At 39.5% G+C, this 16,058-nt stretch overlaps 2 protein-coding genes across 2 annotated transcripts; both read right to left on the bottom strand.

The window, feature by feature from the left end:
• Nucleotides 1-2,548: 2,548 nt before the first annotated feature.
• LOC120523542 (muscle M-line assembly protein unc-89-like) lies at nucleotides 2,549-6,347 on the bottom strand. The gene is made up of 2 exons (XM_039744943.1): nucleotides 5,216-6,347; nucleotides 2,549-3,714 (listed from the first exon to the last, which is right to left on the bottom strand). Exons 1-2 carry the CDS (start codon nucleotides 6,333-6,335, stop codon nucleotides 2,558-2,560), a joined length of 2,277 nt encoding a protein of 758 aa, XP_039600877.1. The 5' UTR covers nucleotides 6,336-6,347; the 3' UTR covers nucleotides 2,549-2,557.
• Nucleotides 6,348-6,892: 545 nt separating this feature from the next.
• LOC120524436 (putative uncharacterized protein DDB_G0290521) lies at nucleotides 6,893-15,796 on the bottom strand. Its single transcript, XM_039746289.1, has 4 exons — nucleotides 15,772-15,796; nucleotides 15,420-15,554; nucleotides 11,461-11,532; nucleotides 6,893-7,599 (listed from the first exon to the last, which is right to left on the bottom strand). The coding sequence occupies exons 3-4, from the start codon at nucleotides 11,528-11,530 to the stop codon at nucleotides 6,893-6,895; spliced, it is 777 nt and encodes a 258-aa protein (XP_039602223.1). The 5' UTR covers nucleotides 11,531-11,532; nucleotides 15,420-15,554; nucleotides 15,772-15,796.
• Between the last annotated feature and the right edge of the window lie 262 nt (nucleotides 15,797-16,058).

Raw genomic sequence — 16,058 nt, 5'->3', positions numbered from 1 at the left:
TGGCCCCAGCACCAGAAGGAATTGGAAACCAAAGCAACTCTCCAACATCCACCCTCGGTGCCGAGACAGAACTTGACAGTCTCAGGACTGAGCCTGGCACGGGTGATGAAGAGTCAGGCAGGCCCAAATGTGTCCGCCGCCGGCCAGGACATTTATCAGACTTTGTTTGTGAAAATTAGGGTTGTGGGGACACTAACCCTCTTGGGGGCTGTGTAGCAACCCGGCAGTCCGCGCTGGCGGAGTGACGCCTTGTGGGTAAATTATGTAAATAGTTGTGGGGTATTTATGGGAAATTTATGTGAAAGTTAATGTTGTGTAAAGATTAACTAAGTTCGTAATTGTCTTTCCTGTTGTAAATGTTATATGTGTTTGTGCGCAGCCCGGTGGGGTGGGTTGGGATATCGCCGTCTGGGGTTGTAAAAATGTAAATAGATACCGCCGATAAGAAATGTTGTTTTGTTGTTAACCTTGACAGTGGTTAAGCGGATGAATTTGAGCTTTGCTTCTGGCTATCTGTGAATAAAGAGATACAACAGGACAGAGCTGTTATTCATTGCTAAGATTTCATCTAAGCAATTAATGCGAGACACTCGAGTCGTGCGGTGTATGGGACACGAGTGCGGAAGCTGTATGGGACAGGCGCGTGTCGTGCGGTGTATGGGTCGCTACTCAAGAAGCTGGGTACAGCTGCGTGCCTAATGCTGGCAATCCGCTAGCCGACAGCTTGGAAGAGGTGCACGGTGAAATCGGCTTGAAAATCTTCAAGACTCGACCACGGGTCGCTACAATATTAAGTGAAAATCCAATACACAACAACAACAATCAGACAAACCTACCCTTTCCCCTAAGATGATACAGGTGTAATATAACAATGAACCTCAACAATAAACACTAACTACAATATCCTTATACAGTCCAATACAGCAAAAGCGGATGAAATGGTCTGGTGTGAAGATGACAATTTTGAAAACAGCTTCCAAAGAAAATTAATGAAACAGTCCTAACGGTAGTCCTGAGAGACGATGGGTGAGATTTGCAAGAGCACTCCTTTTGAAGACGCACGACAATGAATCCACCACTATACACACAACAGGCAGGCACGACACAATCCATTTATCATGGGAAACAATCCAGGGCACAACTGACTTTTCAGACAACAAGTTGGACAGGATACACAAAAACACTGATCTCCTGTCGCTCTGTTTGACCACCACTTTCAAATTTCCCACTGGCCTGTTTCGTCCCCAATAGCCCCTACTTCCGTTTCAGTCATCCTATGCAGGTAATCCCCCTTGGGCTGCTGGGAAAAGGAGTTCTTCCCACGGGAGCACTGCTACAAGTGATACGAAATTGGTGATCAGTATCAGTCTTAAAAAAACCTGATCAGAGCATCCGTAATTAGTGCAAAAATGTGCAATCACCAAAGGCCTCTGAGACTGCATTATAATCAACAAGAAAATCACATATATGAACAATCATTTTCAGTTAGTGTTGTAACATTTTAAAGTTGCAACCATTTGTCATATGGCAAATAAAAAGGCAATGGGTAAATAAATTAATAAATGACAGAAAACTGAACTGATACCTTTAAGATTGTATAGTCAAGTTAGATAACACGCTTATCTTCTAACCAAAAAATAATCTGAACTTCAGCAGGAGCCTTTACTGTTTATACCTTTTCTGGCATTGCTTACATCTCTCTACAGTAAGCTTCTCTTCTGTAGAGACCTTTTTACAGAATTATCGAAGATAAGAAGAATTGTGGTCATACTAAATAGACTTTCACTGCCTTAATTGGGCTAGAAAATAATGACAGACCCAGCATACTTGTGCAACTTTGTTTAGTGTTTCTGTAATTGTCCTTCATCAAGGACAGCATTGTTTATTTACACTGAGGCCTCTGAACAGCAAATCAAGGCCCATTCTGGAGCTGCGCTTATATACAAATCCAAATAATGCCATCAAAGACTATAAAAGCCTTATAGCCTTAACATCAAGTAAAGACTGGCAGAAATGTTGCTTTCTCCATTGTCAAAAATAAAAACTGTATCCAGAAAAGAGGAATCTAATAGAAGAGCTAATTTTCTTAAAACAGGAAGATAGCAATTGGAATTTTAATTTGTACATTAATCAAGATTATCCATCAATCTTGGATTGCAAAGTGATGTGAGGATCTTTTAACCATTCGCTCTGATGACATAACATGCATAGCACATTCCAGGAAATTCTCAGACAGATTGCCTAGAAGTCACCTGACACCAGTACTCTGAAATTACATCACCTGTAGAGAAACAAAGATGGCATCACAACTTAAAAAAATACATAAATGACTTCTTAAGATTATTATGAAACCAGGAACTAATGTACAATTCAGAATTATTGAGTCACAAAACCCTGAAACAAACATATACTTTGTAAAAATTCATATAGGGTAATTCACACAAAATTAAGAAAAGTCAGTAATCATAACACAAGCCTTTAATGAAGAAGGAAATTGTTTAATAAGGAGACCTCAGAACAGATATTTGCTGTGCTTTTAATTGTGCTTAGCTAAAATTCAGTCTCTACTTTTAGGCCTCTCTGGGGGAAATGGTTTTGCTTCCTTTTCTGGAACTTTGGTTCGCTTGTCTGAAGGAAGCAGATTAACGTCTTTGGCTGTGGTTTTGGTTGGCATCACTGAAGTGAGTGATTTTTCTTCCTTGCCTGATATCTTGGTTGGCATCACTGGAGAGACTGATTTTACTTCCTTGCCTGGTGTCATGGTTGGCACTGCTGAAGAGAATAATTTTTCTTCCTTGCCTGATATCTTGCTTGGCATCACTGGAGAAGCTGATTTTACTTCCCTGCCTGGTGTCTTTGTTGGCATTACTGAAGAAAATAATTTCCCTTCCTTGGTTGACATGTCGGTTGGTGTCACTGAAGGGAATGGTTTAAATTCTTTTAGTGGTGTCTTGGTTGGCATTGCTGAAGAGAATGGTTTTACTTCCTTGCCTGGTTTCATGGTTGGCACTGCTGAAGCGAATAAGTTTTCTTCCTTGCGTGATATCTTGCTTGGCATTACTGGAGAGGCTGATTTTACTTCCCTGCCTGGTGTCTTGGTTGGCATTACTGAAGAAAATAATTTCCCTTCCTTGGCTGACATGTCGGTTGGCAATGCTGAAGGGAATGGTTTTACTTCCTTGCCTGGTGTCATGGTTGGCACTGCTGAAGAGAATAATTTTTCTTCCTTGCGTGATATCTTGGTTGGTGTCACTGAAAGGAATAGATTTGATTCCTTCCCTTGTGTCTTGGTTGGCATCAATGGAGAGACTGATTTTACTTCCTTGCCTGGTGTCTTGGTTGGCATTACTGAAGAGAATAATTTCCCTTCCTTGGTTGACATGTTGGTTGGTGCCACTGAAAGGAATGGATTCGATTCCTTCCCTGGTGTCATGGTTGGCACTGCAGAAGGGAATAATTTTTCTTCCTTTCCTGATATCTTGGTTGGCATTACTGGAGAGGCTGATTTTACTTTGTTGCCTGGTGTCTTGGTTGGCATTACTGAAGAAAATAATTTCCCTTCCTTGGTTGACATGTCAGTTGGTGTCACTGAAAGGAATGGTTTCATTTCTTTTACTGGTGTCTTGGTTGGCATTGCTGAAGAGAATGGTCTTACTTCCTTGCCTGGTGTCTTAGTTGGCATCAATGAAGAGACTGATTTTACTTCCTTGCCTGGTGTCTTGGTTGGCATTACTGAAGAGAATAATTTCCCTTCCTTAGTTGACATGTCAGCTGGTGCCACTGAAGGGAATGGTTTCATTTCTTTTACTGGTGTCTTGGTTGGCATTGCTGAAGAGAATGGTTTTACTTCGTTGCCTGGTGTCTTGGTTGGCATTACTGAAGAAAATAATTTTTCTTCCTTTCCTGATATCTTGGTTGGTGTTACTGAAAGGAATGGATTCGATTCCTTCCCTGGTGTCTTAGTTGGCATTACTGGAGAGAATGGTCTTACTTCCTTGCCTGGTGTCATGGTTGGCACTGCTGAAGAGAATTTTTCTTCCTTGCGTGATATCTTCGTTGGTGTCACTGAAAGGAATGGATTCGATTCCTTCCCTGGCGTCTTAGTTGGCATTACTGGAGAGACTGATTTTACTTCCCTGCCTGGTGTCTTGGTTGGCATTACTGTAGAAAATAATTTCCCTTCCTTGGTTGACATGTTGGTTGGTGTCACTGAAGGGAATGGTTTCATTTCTTTTACTGGTGTCTTGGTTGGCATTGCTGAAGAGAATGGTCTTACTTCCTTGCCTGGTGTCTTGGTTGGCATCAATGGAGAGACTGATTTTACTTCCTTGCCTGGTGTCTTGGTTGGCATTACTGAAGAGAATAATTTCCCTTCCTTGGTTGACATGTCAGCTGGTGTCACTGAAGGGAATGGTTTCATTTCTTTTACTGGTGTCTTGGTTGGCATTGCTGAAGAGAATGGTCTTACTTCCTTGCCTGGTGTCTTGGTTGGGATGCTGAATGGGTTGGCATTACTGGAGACTGATTTTACTTCCTTGCCTGGTGTCTTGGTTGGCATTACTGAAGAGAATAATTTCCCTTCCTTGGTTGACATGTCAGTTGGTGTCACTGAAGGGAATGGTTTCATTTCTTTTACTGGTGTCTTGGTTGGCATTGCTGAAGAGAATGGTTTTACTTCCTTGCCTGGTGTCATGGTTGGCACTGCTGAAGAGAATAACTTTTCTTCCTTTCCTGATATCTTGGTTGGCATTACTGGAGAGGCTGATTTTACTTCGTTGCCTGGTGTCTGGGTTGGCATTACTGAAGAAAATAATTTCCCTTCCTTGGTTGACATGTCAGTTGGTGTCACTGAAAGGGAATGGTTTCATTTCTTTTACTGGTGTCTTGGTTGGCATTGCTGAAGAGAATGGTCTTACTTCCTTGCCTGGTGTCTTGGTTGGCATTGCTGAAGGGAATGGTTTCATTTCTTTTACTGGTGTCTTGGTTGGCATTGCTGAAGAGAATGGTTTTACTTCCTTGCCTGGTGTCATGGTTGGCACTGCTGAAGAGAATAATTTTTCTTTCTTTCCTGATATCTTGGTTGGCATTACTGGAGAGGCTGATTTTACTTTGTTGCCTGGTGTTTTGGTTGGCATTACTGAAGAAAATAATTTCCCTTCCTTGGTTGACATGTCAGTTGGTGTCACTGAAAGGAATGGTTTAATTTCTTTTACTGGTGTCTTGGTTGGCATTACTGAAGAGAATGGTTTTAGTTCCTTGCCTGGTGTCTTGGTTGGCATTACTGAAGAGAATAATTTCCCTTCCTTGGTTGACATGTCGGTTGGTGCCACTGAAGGGAATGGTTTCATTTCTTTTACTGGTGTCTTGGTTGGCATTGCTGAAGAGAATGGTCTTACTTCCTTGCCTGGTGTCTTGGTTGGCATCAATGGAGAGACTGATTTTACTTCCTTGCCTGGTGTCTTGGTTGGCATTACTGAAGAGAATAATTTCCCTTCCTTGGTTGACATGTCAGCTGGTGTCACTGAAGGGAATGGTTTCATTTCTTTTACTGGTGTCTTGGTTGGCATTGCTGAAGAGAATGGATTTAGTTCCTTGCCTGGTGTCATGGTTGGCGCTGGTGAAGAGAATAATTTTTCTTCCTTTCCTGATATCTTGGTTGGCATTACTGGAGAGGCTGATTTTACTTCGTTGCCTGGTGTCTTGGTTGGCATTACTGGAGAGACTGATTTTACTTCCTTGCCTGGTGTCTTGGTTGGCATTACTGAAGAGAATAATTTCCCTTCCTTGGTTGACATGTCGGTTGGTGCCACTGAAGGGAATGGTTTCATTTCTTTTACTGGTGTCTTGGTTGGCATTGCTGAAGAGAATGGTTTTACTTCCTTGCCTGGTGTCATGGTTGGCACTGCTGAAGAGAATAATTTTTCTTCCTTTCCTGATATCTTGGTTGGCATTACTGGAGAGGCTGATTTTACTTTGTTGCCTGGTGTCTTGGTTGGCATTACTGAAGAAAATAATTTCCCTTCCTTGGTTGACATGTCAGTTGGTGTCACTGAAAGGAATGGTTTAATTTCTTTTACTGGTGTCTTGGTTGGCATTACTGAAGAGAATGGTTTTAGTTCCTTGCCTGGTGTCTTGGTTGGCATTACTGAAGAGAATAATTTCCCTTCCTTGGTTGACATGTCGGTTGGTGCCACTGAAGGGAATGGTTTCATTTCTTTTACTGGTGTCTTGGTTGGCATTGCTGAAGAGAATGGTTTTAATTCCTTGCCTGGTGTCATGGTTGGCACTGCTGAAGAGAATAATTTTTCTTCCTTTCCTGATATCTTGGTTGGCATCACTGGAGAGGCTGATTTTACTTCGGTGACTGGTGTCATGGTTGGCATTGCTGAAGAGAATAATTTTTCTTCCTTTCCTGATATCTTGGTTGGCATCACTGGAGAGGTTGATTTTACTTCCTTGCCTGGTGTCATGGTTGGCACTGCTGAAGAGAATAATTTTTCTTCCTTGCGTGATATCTTGGTTGGTGTCACTGAAAGGAATGGATTCGATTCCTTCCCTGGTGTCTTAGTTGGCATTACTGGAGAGACTGGTGTCATGGTTGGCACTGTTGACTTCCTTTCCTGATATCTTGGTTGGCATGTGATTTTCCTTGGTGTCTTGGTTGGCATTACTGAAGAGAATAATTTCCCTTCCTTGGTTGACATGTCAGCTGGTGTCACTGAAGGGAATGGTTTCATTTCTTTTACTGGTGTCTTGGTTGGCATTGCTGAAGAGAATGGTTTTACTTCCTTGCCTGGTGTCATGGTTGGCACTGCTGAAGAGAATAACTTTTCTTCCTTTCCTGGGTTTCACTGGACTTTTACCTTGCCTGGTGTCTTGGTTGGTTGACATGTCAGCTGGTTTCACTGAAGAGAATAATTTTTGCTTCTTCCTTGGCTGACATGTCGGTTGGTGTCACTGAAGGGAATGGTTTCATTTCTTTTACTGGTGTCTTGATTGGCATTGCTGAAGAGAATGGTTTTACTTCCTTTCCTAATATCTTGGTTGGCATCACTGGAGAGGCTGATTTTACTTTGTTGCCTGATGTCTTGGTTGGCATTACTGAAGATAACAATTTCTGTTCCTTGTCTGCTATCTTGATTGGTGTCACTGAAAGGAATGGGTTAATTTCTTTTACTGGTGTCTTGGTTGGTATCACTGAGCAGAATGATTTTACATCCTTGCCTGGTGTTTTGGATGGCATTACCGAAAAAAATAATTTCTCTTCCTTGTCTGAAATTTTGCTTAGTGTCACTGAAGGGAATGGTTTAACTTCTTTCCATGTTGTCTTTGTTGGCATTACTGGAGAGAATAAATTATCTTCCTTGCCTGACATCTTGGTTGGAGACACTGAAAGAAATGGCCTCATGTCTTTTATCAGTGTCTTGGCTGGCATCACTGAAGAGAATAATTTCCCTTCCTTGCCTGACATCTTCATTGGTGTCACTACAGGGAATGGTTTCACTTTCTTGTCTGGCATTGTGGTTGGCCTCAATGAAGGAAGTGGTTTAACTCCATTTTCTGCTGTTTTGCTTGGCTTAATTGTTTCATTTTTTACATCTGTGTAAAAAAAGAAAAGAAAAAACTTAGTTTGGGATGAATTTCATATCACACATTGTCACACATGTATGCATGGGAGGCAACTGAAGGGCTCGAAAAGGGGTAATTCCATGCCAGATCAGGGGGTGGCAGAGTGCACTGATCTGTCCTCCTTTCCATCGGCAGACCAACCACTGGACATTTTGCCTGGACTCAAAGACATCATTTCTATTTCCAGCCCCAGTGACGTAATTTCTGGTGCAGACCCCAAGGACATCACTTCCACTTCCTGTCCTAATGACATCACTTCCCCTATCTGACTTTAAAACTGCTCTCAGTTGTTCTATTTTTGGATTGAAGTCTGTCAAGACCATGTCAGTTTTGAACCAAACCCTTCACATTCAGTAGCCTACTTCAAGTATACCGGCAGCTGTCCACAAAACTTTCCTGTGTTATCTGAATCCTTTAACAAGATACAAAATGTAGGAATTATTGCTGTTCTTGAATTTCTAAGGTACTATGTAATACAAAGGTAATTTAAATTACAAAACTGTCCAATAGATGACCCAACCTAATTTTAAATGTAAACTGAAAATGGGAAAAAATGTAAGAAACAATTTGGAAAAAAACATTCAGATTGTGTTTTTCCCCTTTCTTGCAACTGGTAGAAATATACAAGAATATTATTCATAGATAATGTAGATGGAATAAATTTTAAGAAAAGAACAAAAATCACAAAAAAGTGACTGCATGTTGATTGCTGATTACGATCATTACTTAAGCCTGAGTTACTGTAACGAGTAAAGTGTAACCGCAGGTTCCACGGACCAGAGTGGCAGAGATTTTTTTTAATTCTTCACGTAGGAGTAGGCTGAACAATTGTCAAGGGTGTTGACATGCAAAAAAAAGTTACTTGGACTTCCAGTCTCCTTTTCTCTTCTTCACCTGTATCCAGTGACCTGTGCCACTCTAGTGAATGACACTTGTTTTCATTTTTCAATTTCTTCTCTAACTGATTCTCTTTTTATTTTTGTTAGTTTTCAAAAGCTATGACTCTCATGCAGGTTTTTTATTGATTAAGTACTGATTTTGTTATTCTTGCTACCATATTTTACAATGTATTTCTGCTGACCTCACAAATGTTGGCACCTAAAAAAACTATAAAAGAATCTAAACATGAAATCAAAATAAATAACTCAGCAAAACAAAATTAAAAAATCTAATTAAACGCAAACACATTTCTTCCATATACTACACAATGTCACTGGATGGACAGGTGATTCAACTATCTGCAACAACAACAACAACAACAACATTTATTTCTGTTACACATTTTCATACAAACCATGCACCTCAAAGTGCTTTATAAGATGTCCAGAAAGTAGTTACATGCCAGGAAAAGCAAATTAAAATTAAATAAGAAAAATTAATGCAGAAATAGTCTACAAAAACTAAATAATGCACACGTACACAAGATATATGATTAAGAGTCCTTAAATATAGAATTACTTTTTAAGTCTCTAAATAACAGTCCAATTATGAAGCCCGTTGGTGGACAGAAAAAAAACAACTTTATTTAAGCAAGACAAAAAAAAAAAAAAGGTAGGGTTTACCAGGTAAGAAGACCACCCAGCCCACACTGGACATTCTGCCTAACATAAATGTTCTCAAGTAGGGCAGAAAACAAGTGTCATTCACTAGAGTGGCACAGGTCACCGACTGGATACAGGTGAAGAAGAGAAAAGGAGACTGGAAACAAAGAAAGCTTTCATGAACGACAGTGCACTTAGCGAGGACTGAGTTCGGGGTTGAGCCAGAAGAGCCATTTGATTCCCATAGATCTTAGGACTGTTTGTTAGGTCCTTTAGATAAATATCTCTCCTTTGGTGTTCCTGTTCTTCTCTTCTTCTTCTTTCAGGCTGCTCCCGCTAGAGGTCACCACAGTGGATCATCTTGTCCGCATATTGATTTGGCAAAATTTTACGCCCGATGCCCTTCCTGACGTAACCCTCCCCATTTATCCAGGCTTGGGACCGGCACAAAGAAACACACTGGTTTGTGCATCCCCTGTGGCTGGGCTCTCCTTTGGTCTTCCTGTTAAGCTACTATGTTTTAACCATTTATTTGTTTTAATTAATTAAGCTTTTTCCATATTATTGTAGTAGGTAGCTCTGGGGATTTTACTGCAGGTGCTTTCCTGCAAGGAGTAATATTTATTGTGTTTCTTACATACACTGATTGTTTTACTTCAGTCTTCCATCCATCCATTATCCAACCCGCTATATCCTAACTACAGGGTCACGGGGGTCTGCTGGAGCCAACCCCAGCCAACACAGGGCACACACACACACCAAGCACACACTAAGGACAATTTAGGATTGCCAATGCACCTAACCTGCATGTCTTTGGACTGTGGGAGAAAACCCACGCAGACACGGGAAGAACATGCAAACTCCATGCATGGAGGATTCAGGAAGTGAACCCAGGTCTCCTAACTGCGAGGCAGAAGCACTACCCACTGTGCCACCGTTCCGCCCTACTTCAGTCTTCCTTTTTGTAAATTCTGGTTTTTTTTTTTGCTCTGACATAAGACTGCAAATAGTAGTTTTAATCTCAGAGTTGTAGTGTGTGTTGGGGAGGGCTTTTAAATAACAGGACATTTACTTTTTTGAACTACATGCTGCTTTGGATGGCAGTTGGACTTTAAATAAAATATTAGGTTTTAAAATTACATGCATTTAGTTCACATTGCATAACTATTCGTGATGGACTGACACTGGGTCCACAGCTGGTCCTTGTCTGAAACTCAATGTGCAAGCTTATTGGAACCTTGCATTGTAATAAGTGAGTTCTGAAAATGAAAGAACTGATAACTGTGTGACAACAAAATCTACAGTTATGCATGAAAATAGTTACACATGCATTTAATGGACTGAATACTCACAGGTACATGAGTAAGTTCATCTAAATAAGGACTAGTGACCCATTTACTATTCTGTCTACAGTAATCCCTCCTCAATCGCGGGGGTTGTGTTCCAGACCCCCCTGCGATAGGTGAAAATCCGCGAAGTAGAAACCATATGTTTATAAGGGCTTAAAATATATAAAAATAACCATACAAACTCTCCCACACTGTTAACATTATTAGAGCCCTCTAGACATGAAATAACACCCTTTAGTCAAAAGTTTAAACTGTGCTCCATGACTAAACAGAAATGACAGTTCTTTCTCACAATTAAAAGAATGCAAACATATCTTCTCTTCAAAGGAGCGCCGTCAGGAGCAGAAAATGTCAGAGGGAGCGCTCGATAAGAAAAGCAAACAATCAAAAAATCAATACATGCTTTTAAGTATGCTGAAGCACCGCGATAAAGCAGCATTTCGTAGAGGAGTGTCCGTATCTTCTAGGCAAACAGCCTCTGTGCTCACACCCCCTCCGTCAGGCAGAGAATGTCAGAGAGGGTGAGAGACAGAAAAAAGCAAACAATCGAGCACCGCGTGGGAAGCATATCTTATATCATTGAGGAGTTTTAGTTAATATGTAATACATGCTCTGATTGGGTAGCTTCTAAGCCATCCGCCAATAGCATCCCTTGTATGAAATCAACTGGGCAAACAAACTGAGGAAGCATGTACCATAAATTAAAAGACCCATTGTCCACAGAAATCCGCAAACCAGCGAAAAATCTGTGATATATATTTAGATATGCTTATATTTAAAATCCGCGATAGAGTGAAGCCGCGAAAGTCGAAGCGCGATATAGCGAGGGATCACTGTATGGGCTAATGGTGGTAGGATTAGCTCTGGCTGCACGGGCCTTTAAAGGGAAACACAGTTATTTCATAGTTTGAAAATCAAAATATATTTTACTGCATACTTACGCTCTATTTGTGCAAAAGAACAGGTCACTAGGAAAATGGTAAGTGTCAAGACCATCATCATGTTAAGCATCTCTGTTGGGAAAAGAGAACAAAGGATCAATTATATGAGAAAATACAGTACTGAATGAATTTTTATTATAAATTTACATTCCCTGCATTTTAACAAAAAAGATTTAGTCACATTTATTTAGTGAATTTATTTTGTGAAACCTGAATTCATTCAAATTGTAGCAAACTATAGAAATAAACCCACTCATGCTACTTTTCTAAGTGAAACTAAGACAATTAGGCACATGGTAACGTTTGCTGCAAGAAGCAGAAGTGGCCAATTTCTAACTATAAAACACCCTTCACATTACAATTCTTTACCCTGATGAGTAAATTCCAGACATTCTGAACTTTGTTGTATGTCCTATCACAGAAAAAGACGATTAAACAATATGGAAAGTCTGAAAAGTCTGTATTATTTTTTTTACTTGGTACAAAAGAACTTTTGAATGTCAAACAGAGAATACCAGTAAGACTCAAATGGCCTAACAAATGAGGTCCTTGTTATGAATAGATGTGCCATGTACATGCTTACGTGGTGAAAAAAGTGCACTAGTAATTTATTGCTTCCTGTCTTTTAAGTTTTAGTTACAGTAAAAGAAGGAACTGTTTACTACTTAATTTGCCATACCTCTAATATTTTGTGCTTCGTTAGTCACTAAATATAAAGGAAAATGGTGTCAGCTTAATTATCATTCCATACACATATAAACAACTCTGTCGCAGGATGATGATAGACCATGAGCAAGGGACAAGTAACTTTTCCGGTAAGGGATCTACAGTATTGGGAAATACAACAAAAACTCTTATTTCTGATAGATTAAATAACAAAATAAATCTACTATGAAACCCAAGGTGAAGTGGGAATAGTCTGTTTCAGCAGTACTGGATGAAAAACTGTCTTAGTACCCATTCACTTAAACAAGGCCAATTAAGACTTGCACATTAGCTTATTATACCTGTGATTGGAATGTAAGCAGAAAAATCTTACTCAGATACAGAAATAACATGACAAAATAACAACTGGCCATTGGCTTACCCCTACTGTTAGAAATTAATTAAAATTTGTGTTTTTATTTAGACCCATGAGGTACTGAACCACATCTTGGCTAAATAGAAACCTGAACACCTTCTAATATAATGCACAGGATTCACTTTGGGCTTTAGGTAACAGTTGATGACTAGAGTGAATATACTGTACTCTCAATCTATATATACTGTATGTGTGTTACTAAAGACTAGTAGTATGGTGACTCATGTTAGAACTAAAGATTAGCAAAACAAGGAGATTTTGTAAACAGAAAGGACCAGAGAAATGAGTTCAAAACAAATGCTGGCAATTCCCAAAAAATATTTTCTTGAGACATAACAACAGACAAAGATTTAAAATGAGTTAGTTTCACATGCATCTCTATATTATCAAAAGAAATTCTGGAAAGCAGTACAGCACGGAAGACTGATAGCGGGGTATTGATTGATGCTGTAAGGGGGGGAAAGATACGGGGATGAGGGATTGGAGAGGGTGCTAGAAAGTTGTGTTTGTCACAAATGTAAAAATGAAACAATTAAGCCAAGCAAAACAGCAGAAAATGGAGTTAAACCACTTCCTTCATTGATGCCAACCACAATGCCAGACAAGGAAGTGAAACCATTTCCTGTAGTGACACCAATGAAGATGTCAGGCAAGGAAGGGAAATTATTCTCTTCAGTAATGTCAACCAAGACACCAAGTATTGAAATAATACCATTCACTTCAGTGATGCCAGCCAAGACACTGATAAAAGAAATGAGGCCATTTCCTTCAGTGTCTCCAACCAAGATGTCAGGCAAGGAAGATAATTTATTCTCTCTAGTGATGCCAACGAAGACAACATGGAAGGAAGTGAAACCATTCCCTTCAGTGACTTTAACCAAGATTTCAGACAAGGAAGAGAAATTATTTTTTTCGGTAATGTCATCCAAGACACCAAACAAGGAAATTAACCCATTCCTTTCAGTGACACCAACCAAGATGGCAGGCAAGGAACAGAAATTGTTATCTTCAGTAATGCTAACCAAGACACCAGGCAACGAAGTAAAATCAGCCTTCCCAGTGATGCCAACCAAGATATCAGGCAAGGAAGAAAAATTATTCTCTCCAGCAGTGCCAACCACGACACAAGGCAAGGAAGTAAAACCATTCTCTTCAGCAATGCCAACCAGCATGTCAACCAAGTAGGGAAATTATTTTCTTCAGTAATGCCAACCAAGACACCTGGCAAGGAAGTAAAATCAGTCTCTCCAGTGATGCCAACCAAGACACCAGGGAAGGAATCGAATCCATTCCCTTCAGTGACACCAACTGACATGTCAGCCAAGGAAGGGAAATTATTTTCTTCGGTAATGCCAACCAAGAAACAAAAGAGCAGGACAAATCGAGGTCAAAAATAGACCATATGCTATGAAAATCTGTGGTCCTGGAACAGTTAAAGCAATGACAAGTTGAATTTCAAAGAATACACATTTCGGTCAGGTGTATATTTATGATCATGGAGAAGCCATGCAAATTTTAACAGGCAAAAAGAAAGGTGATGTATATATTCCAAGAATATCATTACCTATCAAACGAGACTGTGATATGCCATTCGTATTAAAATGTTTACAGTTTACTATGAGAATAGCTTTTACTATGACAATCAATAAATCACAGGGACAAACATTAGAAAAAGTTGGATTATTTATTAGAGAAACAGAAACAATACTACTCGCTCACAGTTATACGTTGCGTTGTCACAATGTGTCTCCAAAAAATATTGTTTTTAGTGAAGCTTTTAAGTAAAAGTGCAAATAATGAAATTGAAACAATTCCAAAGCAAAAAAAAAAATGAAAATTGTATATCCGATTAACCAAACACAGAGGTTGGCGAGCGAAGCCCCCTAGTTTTATATAAGAAATGGTTCAATAAATAGTGAATAAAAATTGACTGATAAAAAGTGTCAGGGTTAGGGTTAAAAAAAAAAGAGTCCTCTTAGACAGAGATGAGTTTTTCCTCCACTTATGAAGAAACTTGCAACTGCCACATTCTAACTGCATTTATTCACTCACAGCTGAAATAAAAGACCAACTCAATCTCTTTCTACACAAGCATTGCCCTTTGAGATATCATATCGGCAGTTTAAATCTCTTCCTACTTTCAGATATGCACCAACAGCTTTTTTTAGCTTGCTTCATGTGGCCAGATCAGCTAAACTGACAGTTGCATGTCTTCCTCAATAATTATGCCATAGCCTTTCATAGTGCATATGTTGGAAAATTAAAGAAAATCCTTTCAGCCTCAAACATTGGGTTGTTGTAAGGACTGCATAAATATTTTAATAAGTTAAATTACTGAGATAAATATATTCCTTATTTTGCACAACATTTTGTGGGACTGTTTCTCACGAATCCTTCATGCAGAAATGCCACTGAGTGTGGTGTTACTGCTGCAGTCTTACAGGTCCATGGGCTTAAAGACAATTCATTGCTTAGTCAGTTTCCATCTGCAATGTGCAAATCCTCACTGCATCAATTTTCTCTGTGTGCTTTATCCAAAATCTCCCAGACATGCATGCCAAGTTACTTGGCAGCTCAGAATTTGTCCAGCATACACAAATGGTTAGTGTGTGACTGTGTGTCTGCTCTACGATGTGCTGACAGCCAGTCCAAGATTAGTTCCTTTCTTGTACATCATTCTGTCATACCACATCCCAAAGAAAACAAAAAAATAGTATAGAAATATGTTAAATAAAATTGGAATCTGTCATATATACAGCTTTTGACATATATTTGTATTTTTAAGCACTGCAGTGTAATGAACCATATAACAATTATTCTCTGAAAATGCAATACACATTACAGGAAAAGCACAATGTAAAGAACAAATCTGTATTACCAGTTCAGATCCAGTATGGTCGGCAGTGGCTAGTCTTCAGTGATCAGCGGCAAATTCCCTTTGTTTCTTTGTTGTGACCATACATTTATATCCAAGGTTTACTTAAGGCAACGAAATATAATACTTGAAATCCAGCTGAAAAGAAGTCACATCTCTAGTTACATGACATGAATAATCCTTTACATTAATTCTCACGCACTGTAGTTTAGAGTTAAAAATGTCACTGTGATATCAATGTGTTTAACTGAATTTAATCTGATATTGGTCAGTTTTACAACATCTCCATCTGAATGCATGTTTTTCTTAGCTTTTTTTAAGCTATGCATTGTAAAATTCAGCACTTATAGCTTACTCTGTGTGTGCATATGAAGTCCAACAAACTGTCCACCAACAACAGTGTTGTAAAGCTTCCTCAGCCACTGCTATTAATGCATTGCTTTTCAGGCAGGGCTTGGGTTTTATCTTTACCATATTTATTAACTAACTATTGCAGTCTATTCAGGAAACATAGCCGTAGTACAGAAAACAACCCCCAAGTGAAATGCTAGTCCATTGCAGAATACAGTCACCCGTACTCACTCCTATCAGGGCAGTTTAGAGTTCTATGAATGTTTTTGGATGCCGAAAGAAACCAGATGG

The sequence above is a fragment of the Polypterus senegalus genome, chromosome 2, assembly GCF_016835505.1.
Source record: "Polypterus senegalus isolate Bchr_013 chromosome 2, ASM1683550v1, whole genome shotgun sequence".
In the NCBI taxonomy this organism is placed as follows: Eukaryota; Metazoa; Chordata; class Cladistia; order Polypteriformes; family Polypteridae; genus Polypterus; species Polypterus senegalus.
Note: the sequence above shows the minus strand (reverse complement) of the source record. Positions and strands in the feature narration are given on the sequence as shown.